General features: G+C 37.7%; 2 protein-coding genes and 1 pseudogene across 6 annotated transcripts in view; all 3 read left to right on the forward strand.

Moving 5' to 3' along the window:
- The window catches only part of LOC146481285 (uncharacterized), a 31,178-nt gene extending 20,449 nt beyond the window's left edge, over nt 1–10,729 (forward strand). For 2 of the 3 annotated variants that reach the window (XM_085108900.1, XM_085108902.1), the window contains one exon: nt 9,423–10,729. The gene's annotated coding sequence lies outside the window, so the exon portion shown is untranslated. The remainder of the gene's footprint in view (nt 1–9,422) is intronic. The other variant, XM_085108901.1, reaches the window with a different exon arrangement.
- The window catches only part of LOC146481286 (uncharacterized), a 42,504-nt pseudogene that overhangs the window by 20,170 nt on the left and 5,701 nt on the right, over nt 1–16,633 (forward strand). The window lies entirely within an intron of this gene.
- Nucleotides 1,284–10,729, forward strand: LOC146481287 (uncharacterized). Of its 2 annotated transcripts, none has more exons than XM_085108898.1 (4): nt 1,284–1,391; nt 1,613–1,690; nt 4,834–7,755; nt 8,739–10,729. In XM_085108898.1, coding segments are annotated over exons 3-4 (2,862 nt in total). In that variant the 5' UTR covers nt 1,284–1,391; nt 1,613–1,690; nt 4,834–4,894; the 3' UTR covers nt 8,740–10,729. The 2 variants fall into 2 exon arrangements, with proteins under 2 accessions (XP_084965024.1, XP_084965023.1); XM_085108897.1 differs by having other exon boundaries at nt 1,296–1,386; nt 1,607–1,690.

The following is a 16,633-nucleotide window of genomic DNA, read 5'->3' on the forward strand; positions in this document are numbered from 1 at the left end:
AACGTACATCCAGAATAAGACTAGAATGCTCGACACCCTTTCTATTATCAGGCGCCTGAATGTAATTAAGTTTTTGTCGTCGTTCTGTCATACGTTTAATATTAGTTAGTTTCTTACTTTAATTGATTATGTATGTTATCATTCGTTTGTATTAGTTGTTTTCGCTTTAGTTTTGGTTATTTTTCTTGGAAAATGTAGCACATATGTGATACTCAGAAATTCGAAGTAAATGAAGTTTGTCGTATGTATGGTCAATGGAGAAGGGAATAGAAATAATCATTCAGTTCAATGAAGTTGACTCGGTGAGGGAAAATATAAGCAAAAGCTGAGAATTGCATTGGTGAGTTGATTAAATATAAATATGAATAAAACACGGTGACTTCCAGGAGAGAAAGCCGGAGAACTTGATATTTTTAGTACCGTCATCGAAGGTTTTATATTGTGTCACACAAAATCAACACAAAATGAAATGAAAATTTTCTACTTTCATCAAATAAAATCATCTACTCTTGTCAATCAATGTTTCAAATATATTAGACGATCTTTCCTTCATGTATCTAATTGAATTTTCTACAAAACCTGAATTCAGAAATCCTAATTCATTTACAATATCTCAAGTTTAGTTTTGTCTTTGCCCGGTTAGCTATCTGAAACACGTGATTACTTCGTAAGTTACCTGTCTTCTAGCAACAGGAGCTTTGCGAATAACGGCGATAAAAGGTGGAAAATTTCATTAGGATTTACTTAGCGGCGACATGGATACAGAGATGTATAAACAAGCGCTTTGTGGGCTTGATTATGACCGAGGTGCTTTGTGCCAGTGAATAATTTGTTCCGGCATAGGATCAGGGATCTGTCGAAAACCGAAACACTTGAAAACGAAGACCTTAGAACTTAAAACTAGAAAATGATACTTTCAATAATCGTAATTATAAACGAAGTACCTTGAAATTCGAAAACGAAGCATCTCAAATACAAGAGCTTGAAAATGAAATCATAGCTCATTTGTTCAGCTTGTTGTAAGTTGTTTAGTAGTATATGTCTCTTTGCTATTGTTTCTTGCACATTAAGCAATGGAAATATATTCATCAAAAAAATTTTAACTATTTTAATGCAGCTGAAAATTAAAAAGGTTAAACTTTAGGATCGGTTACCCATTTGACATTTTTATTATTGTTTGGAGATCACTTGACGATCATCAAGCTGAAAATAACAGCGGCTTCCGGTGTCAACATATTTAAACACGCTTCCTCAGCACAGTCTTTCAATTTGTCTTGGTCTTTAGTGGCCACAGTTTTGGTTCAAAGAAATCTTTGATAGAAGTGGTTTGCAATAAGCTGACAATTAACGCTTGGTCTGAGATTTAAGCCACTCCTTGATAGTAATGTAAGGTAAATATTGTACTGAAGTAATCACATCAGTGTTACATATGCCATACCATGATACCGATACAAATATCACTGAACTATCGATCTGTGTTTACCCGACACTTATAGTTTGTAATATGCATCAGTTGTGATAATTTGCTTTTGCAAAACACGTTATAAGATTAAACTGGATATTTAGACTGGATAACTTGATAATTGTTTGTCTCTAAATTTCTTAGCTCCAGAATGATCATTTCTACTTTAAGCCTGATTGAACTGAAGGGAAAACCTCACTGAAGAAGGATCAATTTTGAACAGCAGTGGTAAGTCATTACCTGTACTTTAAGAACGCAAACGGGTTTTGTTTTACGTATAAAAAGATATAGCGTTACAAGCGTTTTACTTATTCTTTGTGTAATTTATTGCGCTTTGTTGTTTTACTATGTTACACAAACAGAAACTCGTATTATTCCTCAAAATCACATCATGTCTAACCTTATTTAATTTCACTTCATGGATCGTCTCTCCGTTATACTCAATCACTTGTTAACAACCCTGACCCTAACTCTAACTGGCTCCCAGTGATTCCATTTCGGTCGGTTTGGAATGACATGGCCTGAGAGAGCAGACGCCTTAACCAGCTTTTTGTTTTCGTAAATTCTCATCAGTTCAGGTTAAATTGTGAAGAAATAACGTTTTATTTAGTAAAAGGTCACCTCAAACTCTCACAACGCTGAAAAGCTACTGCTTTTTAATTTCAGAGCGGCTCATATACGCCGTTAAAAGTGCGCCAAAAGGACAGCTAGCATTGCAGCTCGTAAATTCGGCGAATGAAGTTTCCGTTTCCTAAAATTTCCGGGAATTCAAATTTTCGGCTAAAGAACCCGAACAAATTAAACTGTGTTAACTTACACAAATTTGCCTTTTATAAGGCCATAAGATGATATGGCGATGCAGGAACCAGCGATTTCATTTTTTTGGTCTCATGTTCTCGTTGAGTAACATCTCTTTCTTCGTTAATGGAAATTTATAACCAGTGCCCTTACCAACAACTCAGTTCTTAGTTTATGAGGCAGGCTAGTTTGAAAAAAACAGTTAAACCTAATGACTTTAAAAGACATGCATTTAGTATAGAGCTTAATTGTAAAAGATATTTATGAAATCGAATCGATTAAAAAGGTTACTTTCTTGCCAGTGATGGGGCTTTTTTGGATATTCATCTCTTAAAAGAGATAACATTCTTAATTCAGTCAAAAGTCTTTCCCAACTTTACCGAAGCATTTTTAGTTCCAACAACTATATACCCGCCTGGATTCGATCGAGTTGCTATCGACTTGTAATAGCGGCCATACTTGTAGTTTTGTTTCAAACGGCCATTTTAGCAATCTGTGTTACGAAATAGTTAACGCCGTTTGTTCACTGTGCAAATCAGTTTCTGATATTACAATCGCATATTGCGTTTCCGACTTCAAACCTTTCATTTTCATCAACTGAAGTCTCCCAAAATATGTTGATCAGTTCGGCTAAACTGTATTTTGTGATACTAAGCATGCGTCAGCTGTGATAATATGCTCTTTATTTCGCCCGCCGGTAAAAAGCGTTTATAAGATATCTTTTATCGCGGGTAAAGTTGAAAGCATAAAATTGTTTGTCTTTGTCGGATGTTTCTATTTCTAGGTGTCCCCACAATCAAATTGTGGAATCGTTTTTAGTATCGAAATATAAGGAGACGGAATGACAATACCGAAAAAATTTTTTTTGGATGTCGTGAACAGGGTCACCCAACTATTCATCTCGTTGTGAATATCCGACATTCCAAAGGCATCACCCGCCTGAGAAATTCAGATTAGCGAAATGTCACCGCAGATTTTTGAAGCACTGACACCTGAAAATATCCGAAAACATGTGGTCTTTTTAAGTCAGAATAAGAACAGCTAGCATTTTCAAAAAGACAACAGCAGCTCAGGAAATTCCTGAAATTAGTCTCCGCTCTTTAGGATTTTCAGCATATTTAAATTTTCAATAAAATTATTAATCAGAACAAACTCTGTTGGATTACTCTGTTGGGTTACAATCATTTGCTTTTAAAGGCCATAAAAAAATCCGAAAATACAGATTTTCTCGTTAGATTCCCTTGAATAATGCGAGGAATATTTTCGTTCAAGTCCAAATAAATGTAAGAATATTTAAGCTATAGTGTTTTATTGTCCTTGTGGTTCAAATCGTAACGGCAAATTTTATTTCCGGATGGTAAAGGTTTACGCGGCCGTTTACTCAACGTGATAAGAAGAAAAATATAGGATTACTTACGTACAATAAAGTGCAACACAAAACCCTACATATCACTTAAATTCACCCTTTTGAGCCATAAGGATGACGATATACAAAAAATGAGGTAATCGTAATGTTGATTTTGAGTTTGGAAATTTTTTTTTAATGTATTTCATAGCCATTTTATTGAGTGAGTTAGTGAATGAGTGAGTGACAATGACTGAGTTATTAACTTATCTAATCCATCAGTACTGCAGTCATTTAGTTAAAAATTTACGACTAAAAGTTTTTTCTAACTGCTTAGGGGGAAATTGTTTCATTGATTTCTTGGGAAAGTAATTAGAACAAATACTCAAGGATGCGAACATATCCGGAGCAAACTTACAAGCTGACTTCCAAACTATTCTAGATTAGAGTTAGTATTATAATAATACTATAAAGTGCCAGGATGCAGGCAATATATAGAAAAGACACAAACATGGCATCTCCATAGGCAAAAACTGATAGAAATCTTTTCACCCGAACGCGTGAACACGCTGTAACTGATAAAGAGAATGCGATTTACAAACATCTACGCACGTGGGAACATTTAACCTTTATCCATAATTTATTTGATTTACCGGATATTTTAAATAACATCACTACATCAACTATTTGCGACAACAACGAATATGCAATCAATGTAGTTCAGAATAACACCATGGTGTTAGATTAGGACGGCAATTGGAATCTGCTATTATATAAAGAGGCCTTCCACATCAAGCGCCAATCGCCATCACTTAACAAAGGATTAAAATCCAGCAGGAAACTCTGCCTGTTCTCTTGAGTATACCTTGTGTAGCTATGTAAGCTCCTAATTTTGTATGCATTTTTAGTCTGATGATGGTATAGTTTATACCGAAATATAACTGTCACTCGAGATCTTGGTATTGTTCATTTGTTGTCAAAATTTAGAGACACGATGAATCTACTCGGTCTACCGCTAATCTTATATGTGCTGAAATTATCATCAGGTTCTGGCTTTTGGAATAATGTATTGTGAACGAAACCCTTTGTGGTGATATCGCATTAATAGCAGTGTACTGAGTTGTTTTATGAAAGTCATTATGGATAAAAATCATAATATGGGGAGAGAAAAGATCATGAACAATTTTCCTTCAGAATATCGATTCTCTTAAATTTTCTTTCCTTCTAGGTACGTCTTTTGTGTAACAAAAGTACATTTGATAGGTCCTGCGATCATCATCTACACGAAAATGGTGGATAGAAAGTTAGCAGTTCTAGTGTTTCACGTGCAAGAGCTTAGCATCGCCAAAGAACAGGGGGACAGAGCGGGGGAGGGAAGAGCCTATAATAATCTGGGCGATTCTTATTTCGATCTGGGAGACTTTAAACAGGCCATAGATTGTTATATGAAATCACTAAATATTGCCAAAGAACAGGGGAACAGGACGGGGGAGGGAAAAGCCTATAACAATCTGGGCGTTGCATATTTCTGTCTGGAAGATTTTCAACGGGCTATTGAGTGTTTTACGCAATCACTACGTTTTGTCAAAGAGGCGGGGGACAAGGAATGGGAGGGACAAGTCTCTTGGAAGCTGGCCACTGCATATTACTCTCTGGGTGATTTCCAAAAGGCGATAAAGTATTACACGAAATCGCTAAGTTTTGTCAAAGGGGTGAGAAACAGTATTTTGCGGGGAATAATCTGTCAAAATCTGGGCGTGGCTTATTACAGTGTGGGTGATTTTAACAAAGCCATAGAGTGTCGCAAGAAAGATCTTAGTATCGCTAAAGCACTGGGGGACAGGACAAACGAGGGAAGAGCTTATAGCAATCTGGGCGTTGCGCATAGCAAACTGGGTAATTTTAAACAAGCCATAGAATGCCATAGACAGCAACTTCGTATTGCTAGAGATGTAGGAGACAGGGCTTCAGAGGGAAAAGCCTATGGCAATTTGGGCATCGCTCATCGCGGAATGGGTAGTTTGAAACAAGCGGTAGAGTACCTCAAACAAGATCTTTGCATTGCTGAAGAAGTAGGGGACAGGGCAGGAGAGGGAGTAACCTACGGTAATCTGGGAAATGCCTATAAAGATCTGGGTAATTTTAAACAAGCCATAGAGTACCACAAACAACAACTTAAAATTGCTAAAGAAGTAGGGGACCGTGCTGGCGAGGGAAGAGCCTATTGTAACCTGGGCAGTGATTATGACGGTTTGGGTGATGTTAGACAAGCCCAAGAATACAACAAGCAGTATCTTGCTATTGTTAAAGGAGTAGGGGACAGAGCTGGGGAGGGAACAGCCTATGGCAATCTGGGCAGTGTTTATACCAATCTGCGTAATTTCGAACAAGCTATAGAGTACCAGACAAAACATCTTAGTATTGCAAAAGACGTTGGGAGCAAGGTTGGGGAGGGAACAGCCTACGGCAGGTTGGGCTATGCTTATCAAAAACTGGGGGATTTTGAAAAGGCCGTAGAGTATTTCAAACAATATCTCAGTATTACCAAAGAGATAGGCGACAGGGCGGGAGAGGGCAAAGCCCACGGATCTTTGGGGGACGCCTATCACAGGTTAGGTAATTCTAAACTTGCCATAGAGTACCACAAAAAATCCCTTAGTATTGCTAAAGAAGTAGGGGACATGGTTGGGGAGGGAGGGGCATACTGTTCGCTAGGTTTTGATTATGAATCGTCTGCTTCTTTCTCTGAGGCGATTGATTGTTATCAATCGAGTATAAGAGTCTTAGAGGAAACAAGAACTCTTCTTCAGTCCGAAGATGCATGGAAAATAAGCTTCCGCGATGTCTATCAGTTTGCGTATACCGCTCTATGGAGAACTCTTTTGACGAACGGGAAGCCTTATGAGGCTTTGTGTGCTGCTGAGCAGGGACGAGCACAGGCTTTGATGGATATGCTAAAGAGACAATATGTTGTTGACTCAAAACCATCCGCGTCTGATGATCCTAGCAAAATGATTTCGATTATGCTAAACGATTTAACTACACAAACAGTTTTTTTGGCACTTGATGAACGAGTTCATAAAGACACGATCCATTTTTGGGTGCTGAGTAAAGGCAGAGAGATTATGTCTATGCAAAAGGAGATCGAACATGGAGATGCCTCCATGTTAATGGAAGCTACCTTGAAAGAGATTGGCGCAGGTGTTCGTGTCAAATGCGAGAATCGTTCAATGGACGAGCTCAGGGATAAGCCCTCGTCGACCAGAGAAGATGCTGAGGAAAACGACCAGTCATGGAGTTGCCCCGTCAATTCTTTGCGCCCACTGTATGATGTTATTATTGACCCCATTGCAGATTTGCTCCAAGGAGACCAGTTAATCGTTGTTCCGGATGGTCCACTTTGCTTGGCTCCGTATTCCGCATTGAGTGAAACAATCAGGATTCGCACTGTTCCCTCGCTGACCGCCTTACAACTAATCGCAGGCGCACCTGACGACTTCCACAGTGAGAGTGGCGCCCTACTTGTGGGAGATCCATGTTTAGATGAAGTTCCCATGAATTTATCACAGTTGCCTTACGCCAAAAAGGAAGTCGAGATGATTGGAAAACTTTTGAAAACGACACCTCTGACAGGAAAAGATGCAACTAAAGATGAAGTGGTGAAGAGACTCAAGTCAGTTGCTTTGGTGCACATTGCCGCACATGGATGTGCGCAATCTGGAGAAATTGTTTTGGCCTTAGATCTTGGTCGCAAATCCCAGCCTCTTAGAAGACAAGACTTTATTTTGACAATGTCAGATGTGCAGGCAGTTTGTTTAAGAGCAAGGCTCGTTGTTCTGAGCTGTTGTCACAGTGGCCGGGGAGAAATTAAGCCTGAGGGTGTGGTCGGGATGGCGCGTTCTTTCTTGTGTGCTGGGGCTCGGTCTGTTCTTGTGTCACTCTGGGCGATTGATGACGAGGCAACCATGGTGTTCATGAAAAGTTTCTATCAACACCTTGTAGATGGAAAAAGCGCCAGTGTGGCTCTCCACCAGGCTATGAAATCTCTTCGTGAGTCGAAAGAATTCAGTGCCGTGAAGTACTGGGCTCCATTTGTGCTGATTGGTGATGACATTACGCTGGAATTTGGAGCAAAAAATAAGAGTCGATGGTAAGTGTTGTTTGCGAAAAAAATGTTTTTTCCTTTCGTAAATATTTGACGTAACTAAAGAAACTGCTTAATACTTGTCCATGAAGGGATTTTGAAACCCAAGCTGTTTGGTAATATTTTTTAACGGGGTCTTACGTTCCATACTTGTTAAAAGGAAGGCAAAAAATATTCATTGACAGAGTTCGTGTTCTTGCTTTCAAAGTTTTCCACAGTATATATATACTCCCTTCAGTCAAGATCACATGTTAAAGAGATTGTACATACTTACCGCTGTAATGTCGAACTTCGCGGCGTTTTAATTGTACTACCTCCTTAGTTATCGTCCTTTTTCCTCCCCTATACGCGCTCTCCTTGCATCTTGTGCGCGTTGGATTCTTTTATTCTCTAATTGTTTCTAGTGCGTGCCACTAAGACTATAATCCAAGATCTGTGTAGATAAAAAATCAACCAAAGGTTGCCTTGTTACACTGCTGCCATGCAACTATTTTGCACTAGCAGTCCAAAGAAAAACCCTTTTGATTTTTGTAGGTTGCGTTAATTCGAAGCTCCTTTTAGGTGTTAAGATTGATGAGAATGATCATTAAAAAACTAAACAAACCGCCCAAAGAAAAGGTTTTGAAAAGGAAAAGGAAGGTGGTCTCACAATATTGTTTTCACTGGTTCATAATCTTTCCTTGACGCCCCAAAAGCTTTAGCGCCTCAAAAGTCTAAGGTTTATTTGGTTGTCGTGGTAACCATGTTTGGAGGAAGTGCTAGATTCAAATGTTGGCTATGTTTTGAACTTTAAGGTTCGCTTGTCGTTTTGTATTTCATTTTTATAGTTTTGTTCTTGCTATGTTTTTTCTTTACCTGTCAATCAAAATTCAGGTATGCAAACTTAACTCAGGAAACTTGTCAATTGAAGGTCTTCAAGCAAGTTATTGAAATTAAGTATTTACTATAAAAATTAATATCATAATATTCCTGGTTCTTTTATTCGGCAGATGCTGCGACGTCAAGACGAGAGAGGATGCTGGACGTGAATATGACGCCTACATGATGAGTATTTTGGTTTATCACAACTTTTATTATCACGACTATTAGTTTACATGGTTAGATCCAGCAGATGCGAAAAACTGATTGTCGATGCACGCTTTGGTCAAGAAACGAAAAATTGAACAATGTTATCCATTGGACCATGCATCAAGTGCCGTTTCAGTTTCCTACTTATGTATGGAGAAAAAGGCAGTAATGTGATTGTTTTTATGCATGTTTCTTATTTTTAATTTTATGAATTTATTTGCTGTAACTTTGCTATTTTAGTACCAGGATGAGCAGACAAGAAATAATCCGTCTTCTCTCAATGGTATTCTTACTGAAGTACCAGCATCGTAGATATCTTTACACACATTTTGAGGCCGTTGCGTTCCTTAATATTCAAAAGAATAGTGAGAACTTTAGTTTCACAGAAATGTTAATATAGAAATGACAAGTTGTGTTAATAAAGGCAAATAAGACGGCGTATTTACCCATTTTGGAAAAAAATTATTCTTGAAATACATATTTTAAAGAAGCCCAGAAGTGACATTTGTACAGTTTTCAAAGCAAAGTAAGGTGGGAAATCTGTTTTCCTTCAGTCTTCTTTGGAGTGTGTCGTTCTTTTTACTGAATATAACTTAGTCGCAGAGGTGCTTGTGATTTAAAGTTAGTTAAGTTTCATGGCTGTGAAAACTCAAAACAATCTATGAACACTAAGAACTTGAAAAAAAATTTGAAATTCAGATGTAAACTTGTAATAGAAATTTGCCATGCCGATCTCAACTAAGGAGAAGTGACATCCCTTTTGAGGAGTTGTCTTAGACTAACAAGAAAACAAAGCGACCGGCTGACAGCAATGTGATTGGCCAATCGACTGCGTTCAAATTTTGGTAGATTTCTCTGGGTGCTTGTGCAAGGAAAATTGATGAAGTCGCCAACTAAGTAGTAATGAAAAACCCATTGTACAGAATTTGTTAATGTTGAATAGATCGGTCACCTGGTTATGCTTGCAATCAGACAACTCGCTCTTGGCTTCTATCTGCTTAGTGCGGTACAACTGAATAAGCTAATAGATAACTGAATAGTCCAGGGGCAAGAATTATGTAATCCTTAGTTTACAACAGACCGGGATCCGTTTCTCAAAACTCCAGAAGACTGAGTCGGGCCTGAGGAGCACTTTTCAAATGCGATTTCTGCATGGCCATCGTTGGTAGTTTTTAGTGCAAATTAACCCAATGTGTTTCTTGATAATGCAAAGTTGTCAACGTTTTATCTTATAAAATCATTTAAAATAGATTTCCTGATAAACGAGAATTGTACTCGTAAATTAGCTTTTCGGGCCCGAAATGTCTTCAGGAAGTTTTAGAAAAGCACGCCAAGGCCCAGTTGTTTGAATTCGATTAACTCAAATCTGGGTTTAGTGTTGAGGTAGGCTTTTGCTTCTTTTGTGCAAAAGCATTTTGTTTGTTTGTCTGTTTGTTTATTAAATCGCAAAGTTGAAGTTTCAGTAGGAACAAGCAAGCAACTCAGCAGACAAGCAAACAAACAAACAAGTAAGGGGGTGTTTACATGGAACCATCACGACTTCAAGTAGTTCACATCCGTACGAGTTCATACCGGTTCCCTAGCCTGAAGCACTCATGCATTCGTTTACTTGAAACTGGCTTAAATTTCATATCGCGAGTCTTGATTCTCTTTCTGAACGGAAACTTATTTCGGTGTCATGTAAAATGTCATGGCTGTTCCTTTCAAACTTGGTTTTGCGTCTCTATTATTTCGATACAGGACTCGTAAAACCGATCTGACGCAGACGCGGTGTGAAGCCAGTTTTTTTCTACTGAACCAAATGAAGGCGTGCCGGCACCATGACAACAGCCCCCTTAATGGAGTAATAATTGTAGCGTATGCAATAAGTGTAATTTATTTGAAATAAAGTATTTAAATTTATTGAACAATATTGGCTTTAGAAAATGAAATATTGCTGGCTGTTGATTTTTGAGTCGAATAAATGTCGGGCACTGGGTTATGTTCTCTTAAGATGTTTCGGGGAGGAGAGTAAATAAAGAAACGCGTCCATGAAGCTCTCTGAGAAGTAGCGCAGAGCTCAGCGCCTAAGAACTCGTGTTGATCGAGCCTAAAACTATGGCACACTAAACTGGCGTTTTAAGACCAAGTGATAGTGTGAAGGGTTGGCAAAACACATTTGTCTCGTGAGTTGGAGTGAAGCATCCAATTTAATTAAGAGTATGATGAATTTGGAACTAAATTAAGTGCTAAAAAGAAGATCTCAGTCAGGTTTCATGCTGATTTAAATAGAATACAACAGGATTAATTGACGAGGTTTTGACGCCCCTCTGGAGGTTGCTATCCGACAATACTTTGTTGACCTTTTCAAACCCCCAACCCCCTAATTAATGAAGTAATACACGATAAACTGACGATATGAAAACTCATCGCAGCCAAGGTTTGTCATACTCTCAGTTGTTCTTTTATGCTTTTAATATGGAGACCGGACCACACACGCCATACAGTCCGAACAAAGGTTTAGGCATTCAAGATGGCCAACAAACGTAGGGTCTTTAATAATAGATGACCATAAGAACTGATCGATTCTTGTTAGCATGTCAATGAGAATATGGAAGGTGATTGCAACCGAGCAACACTAGGAACTAGCTATGAGGACAGCGTGACACACGCGTGAAGTCATTCCAAAGGCACTGGGAACAGGCATTGTCCAAAACGGTCGCCATCTTGATTCCTTCGTTGAGAAGCGAGTACTACAGTTCGTTAGCGACAGTAAGCAGTAGCATTGAGTAGCATCAATTCATAATTCACCAATAGGCTAGCATAATTTATTGCGTGATGATTATAAAGAAGGTTGTCCCTTTTGCAAAGATCAAAAGTCGATCACAGCACTTAAATGAATACCGTATTCCGCTTGCAATTCCAAGTGCATAACTTTAAATAACGACTGTTTACATGTTGTGACCATTAAATTCCAATCAGCAAGGAACCCGTTACAACAGTTCATGTGAATTTACGCTTTCAGGTAAGATATACTAAACTAAATTCATAATTATTGAGTTAAAAGTTGAGCATATTGAACTTCAACATTTCCTCATCCCGGCATACCCCTGGCATTTGACCGGGTACTGTGCCCGGGAAGCCGGGGAGTGAGAAATTTGAACCTCATTTTTCGCGGGTGAGTTTTTCTGAATAATGGGAGTCGGAAGTATTTTCAAGTTTTGTTCAGTCAAGTTTTCAGTATGAGAAGCGCTTAAGTTGAAGGATTGTATTTCCTAGGGGGATTATCATCACCTCTTTTGTGATCACAGGGCAAGGTTGTTTGCAATTTCAGGACTCGTTGAAAGTTCACGTGACCTTCTAAAGTTAAAAATAGCCTTTTAAACTTCTTTTTAATCTTGTTTTTTTCCAATGTCCTTCCGTCATATCACAATTTAGTATTAAACAAAGTTAACCTTCCTCATGGAATGGTTTCGAAGCTTGAACGCAAAACTGCGGTTTTGTGTTCTTCCAACTGATCTTACGAGTCGATAATATATTACTAGACAACGGGCATCACTTAATTTTGTAGAAAATCTAATTATGATAACTCGCTGCAAGCCAGTTCAAGAGCACTTGATGTATTACGTACAGTCCAGGTCCCAGTTCTAGATCTTGGATAGCTGATTAAGCTATCCTTCGATTAGGTATGAATCCACGATTATATTGATTTTCTTATCACCTGAAAACCTAATCATGGCATTGGGGGAAAAGACGATTGTTGCTACCACACAGCTCTTAAAAAAAGGCCACAGCTGAAAAATATTATAGGGAGGCAACGGACAAGCAACAGAAAGAATGCAGCCTAGCCATGAAACAATAAAGCTGCAAAATATATAGGTCTAAATGAAAAGGGTTGAAAGAACTGAGTGCTATCTGAATTAGTTCCTATCACTTGATCAAATTTAAAAGAAACCATCACACTGGTATTCGCCTGCAATCGCGCGGGAAACGACCAAAAAGAAAAAAAAAAAGACGCTGGAAAAAACGCGGCTTGCACGAACGCCACGACACGATATATATTTTTTTTATTCTGACGGGAAGAAATACGTCACAAATTTAATCAATTAAACGTCCATATTTGTGGTTTTTGTTTAAAATAAACGTACATCCAGAATAAGACTAGAATGCTCGCGACCCTTTCCATTATCAGGCGGCAGAATGTAATGAAGTTTTTGTCGTTGGTTTTCACGTGACGTCACCAAATTCTAGAATTCAAAACCGGGAGGCCTACAAAATTGTTACGTTCATTCAAGAAAAGATTACCTAAAAATATGTCTTTTCACCATTTCTTAGCTCGATGTCTTACTTCCTTTTAAAAATTGAACAGTTTCAATTTCCGAGTTTTCATCGTGCGTGACATCAGGAGGACGGCCGTGACAGAGCTGTTCCGTATCTTAAAAATGCTTCTTCGGGTGATTTTCAGTACTCTAAACAATTTAAGTTTGAGGAGAAATATCTATCTAAAACATTCGAAAATGCACAAGGGAAAACAAACCTCTTTTCTGGCAAAAGTGAACTCCAGATGTTTTTTTCCTATTTGCGGCCGCCATGTTGGTGCCCCTCAGAGGGACACCAACATGGCGTCTCCATACTAAGCTCTATAAGTTTGTGTGAAACATTTTGTAAAATAACTCGAGTTTGGAATACCGCACAGACCTGACACTAGGACAGATTTCTTATTTACTTATCGTCTATAAGATGTCAATTTCTTGACTTCATTCATGGAATGGTTTCAATTTCTTTCTCACACACACGGCAATGGCGTAACAGTGAAAACCGGCAATACGCTGTCATACCTTTAATATCAGTTAGTTTCTTACTATAATTGATTACGTATTTTTTCATTTGTATTACTTTTTCCCTTTCGTTTGGTTATTTTTCTTGGAAAATGTAGCACATACCTTATGTGATACTCAGAAATTCGAAGTAAAATGAAGTTTGTCATATGTATGTATGGTCAATGGAATGGAAATAATCATTCAGTTCAAATGATGTTGACTCGGTGAAGGAAAACATAAACAAAAGCTGAAAATTGAATTGGCGAGTTGATCAAAAGTAAATATGAATAAAAAACGGTGAGAAAGGAGAACTTTGATATTTTTAGTACCGTCATCAAAGGTTTTATATTGTGTCACACAAAATCAACACAAAATGAAAATTTTCTTTTACTTTCATCAAATAAAATCATCTACTCTTGTCAATCAATGTTTCAAATATATTAGGCGATCTTTCCTTCATGTATCTAATTGAATTTTCTACAAAACCTGAATTCAGAAATCCTAATTCAGTAACAATATCTCAAGTTTAGTTTTGTCTTTGCCGGGTTAGCTATCTGAAACACGTGGTTACTTCGTAAGTTACATGTCTTCTAGCAACAGGAGCTTTGCGAATAATGGCGATAAAAGGTGAAAAATTTCATTAGGATTTATGAGCGGCGACATGGATACAGAAATGTATAAACAAGCGCTTTGTGGGCTTGATTTTGAGTAAAGAGCTTTGTACCAGTGAATAATTTGTTCCGGCATAGGATTGGGGATCTGTCGAAAACCGAAACACTTAAAAACGAAGACGTTAGAGCTTATAACTGGAAATTGATACTTTCGATAATCGTAATTATAAACGAAGTACCTTGAAATTCGAAAACGAAGCATCCCAAATTCTGGAGCTTGAAAATGAAATCAGAGCTCGTTTGTTCAGCTTGTTGTAAGTTGTTTAGCAGTGGATATCTCTTTGCTACTGTTTCTTGCATATTTAGCTATGGAAACATTCATTAAATAAAAGTTAACTAATGCAGCTGAGAATTAAAACGGTCAAAGTTTAGGATCGGTTACTCATTTGACATTTTTATGATTGTTTGGGTATCACGTGACGATCATCGAGCTGAAAATAACAGCGGCTTCCGGTGTCAAAATATTTAAACACGCTTCCTCAGCACAATATTTCAATTTGTCTTGGTCTTTAGTGGCCACAGTTTTGGTTCAAAGAAATCTTTGATGCAAGTGGGAAGAAACATGCTGGCAACCAACGCTCGGTGTCAGATTTAAGCCACTCCTTGATAGCAACTGAAGGTAAATATTGTACTGAAGTAATAACATTTATAACATGTGGCATATCATGATACCTATACAAATATTACTGAACTATCGATCTGTCTTTACCCGACACTTACAGTTTGTAATATGCATCAGTTGTGATAATTTGCTTTTGCAAAACACGTTATAAGATTAAACTGGATATTCAGGCTGGATAACTTGATAATTGTTTGTCTTTAAATTTCTTAGCTCCAAAATGATCATTTCAACATAAAGCCTGATTAAACTGAAGGAAAAACGTCAAGAAGGATCAATTTTGAACAGAAGCCATTTCCTGTACTAGAAGAACTTGAACGGGTATTGTTTTACGTATAAAAAGATATATCGGTTCAAACGTTTTACCTATTCTTTGTGTAATTTATTGCACTCTGTTGTTTTACTATTTCCACAAAACAGAAACTGGCTTATTCTTCAAAATCACATCATGTCTAACATAATTCAATTTCACTTCTCAACCCCGAAAAGGACAGCTAGCTCGTAAATTCGGTGAATGAAGTTTCCGTTTCCTAAAATTTCTCGGGAATTCAAATTTTCGGCTAAACGGAATTCGAACAAATTCTGTGTTAGCTTACACAAATTTGCGTTTTATAAGGCCATAAGATGATATGGCGATGAAGGAACCAGCGATTTAATTTTTTGGGTCTCATGTTTTCGTTGAGTAACACCTCTTTCTTCGTTACTGGAAATTTAAAGCCAGTGTCCCGACTAACAAATCAATTCTTAGTTTATGAGGGAGCCTAGTTTGGAAAACCAGTTAAACTGAATGACTTTACAAGGCATGCATTTAGTATTGAACTTAATTGTAAAGGATATTTATGAAATCGAATCGATGAAAAAGGTTACTTTCTTGCCTGTGATGGGGCTTTTTGGGTACACTTTTAACTGCACTTATTTATGTACTCATCGCTTAAAAGAGACCACATTCTTAATTCAGTCTGAAGTCTTTTCCAACTTTACCGGAGCATTTTTAGTTCCAGCAACTATATACCTGCCTGGACTCGATCGAGTTGCTATCGCCTTGTATAAGTGGCCATATTTTTGTTTCAAACGGCCATACGATATTTTTTATCGCGTATAAACTTGAAAGAAGAATTTTTTTTTGTCTTTTCAGGATGTTTCTATTTATTGGGGGTTTACACAAGCACATTTTGTAACGTCTTTAGTTTCGAAATATAGGAAGACGGAATGGCAATACCGAAAGATTGGTTCTAAGGTGTCGTGCACAGGGTACCCAACTATTCATCTCGTCGTGAAAGGCATCACCCGCCTGAGAAATTCAGAGCAGCGAAAAGTCACCGCAGATTTTTGAAGCACTGAAATCTAAAAATATCTGAAAACATGTTTTTTTTTTTAAAGTAAGAATAAGAACCGCTAGCATTTTCAAAAAGCCAAAAACAGCTCGGAAAATTCTTGAAATTAGTTTCCGTTCTTTAGGATTTTCAGCCATTTAAATTTTCAGTAAAATTATTAATCAGAACAAATTAAACTCTGTTGGATTACAATCATTTGCTTTAAAAGGCCATAAATCCATCTGAGAATACAAGTTTTCTCGTTAGATTCCCTTGAATAGTGCGAGGAATACTTTCATATTAGTTTAAATAAATGTAAGAATACCTAGGCTATGGTGTTCTATTGTCCTTGTGGCTCAAATCGTAACAGCAAATTTTATTGCCGAATGTGAAAGGTTTACGCGGCCGTTTACT

Source organism: Pavona decussata, unplaced genomic scaffold (assembly GCF_977016875.1).
Source record: "Pavona decussata unplaced genomic scaffold, jaPavDecu1.1 SCAFFOLD_51, whole genome shotgun sequence".
Lineage (NCBI taxonomy): Eukaryota > Metazoa > Cnidaria > Anthozoa > Scleractinia > Agariciidae > Pavona > Pavona decussata.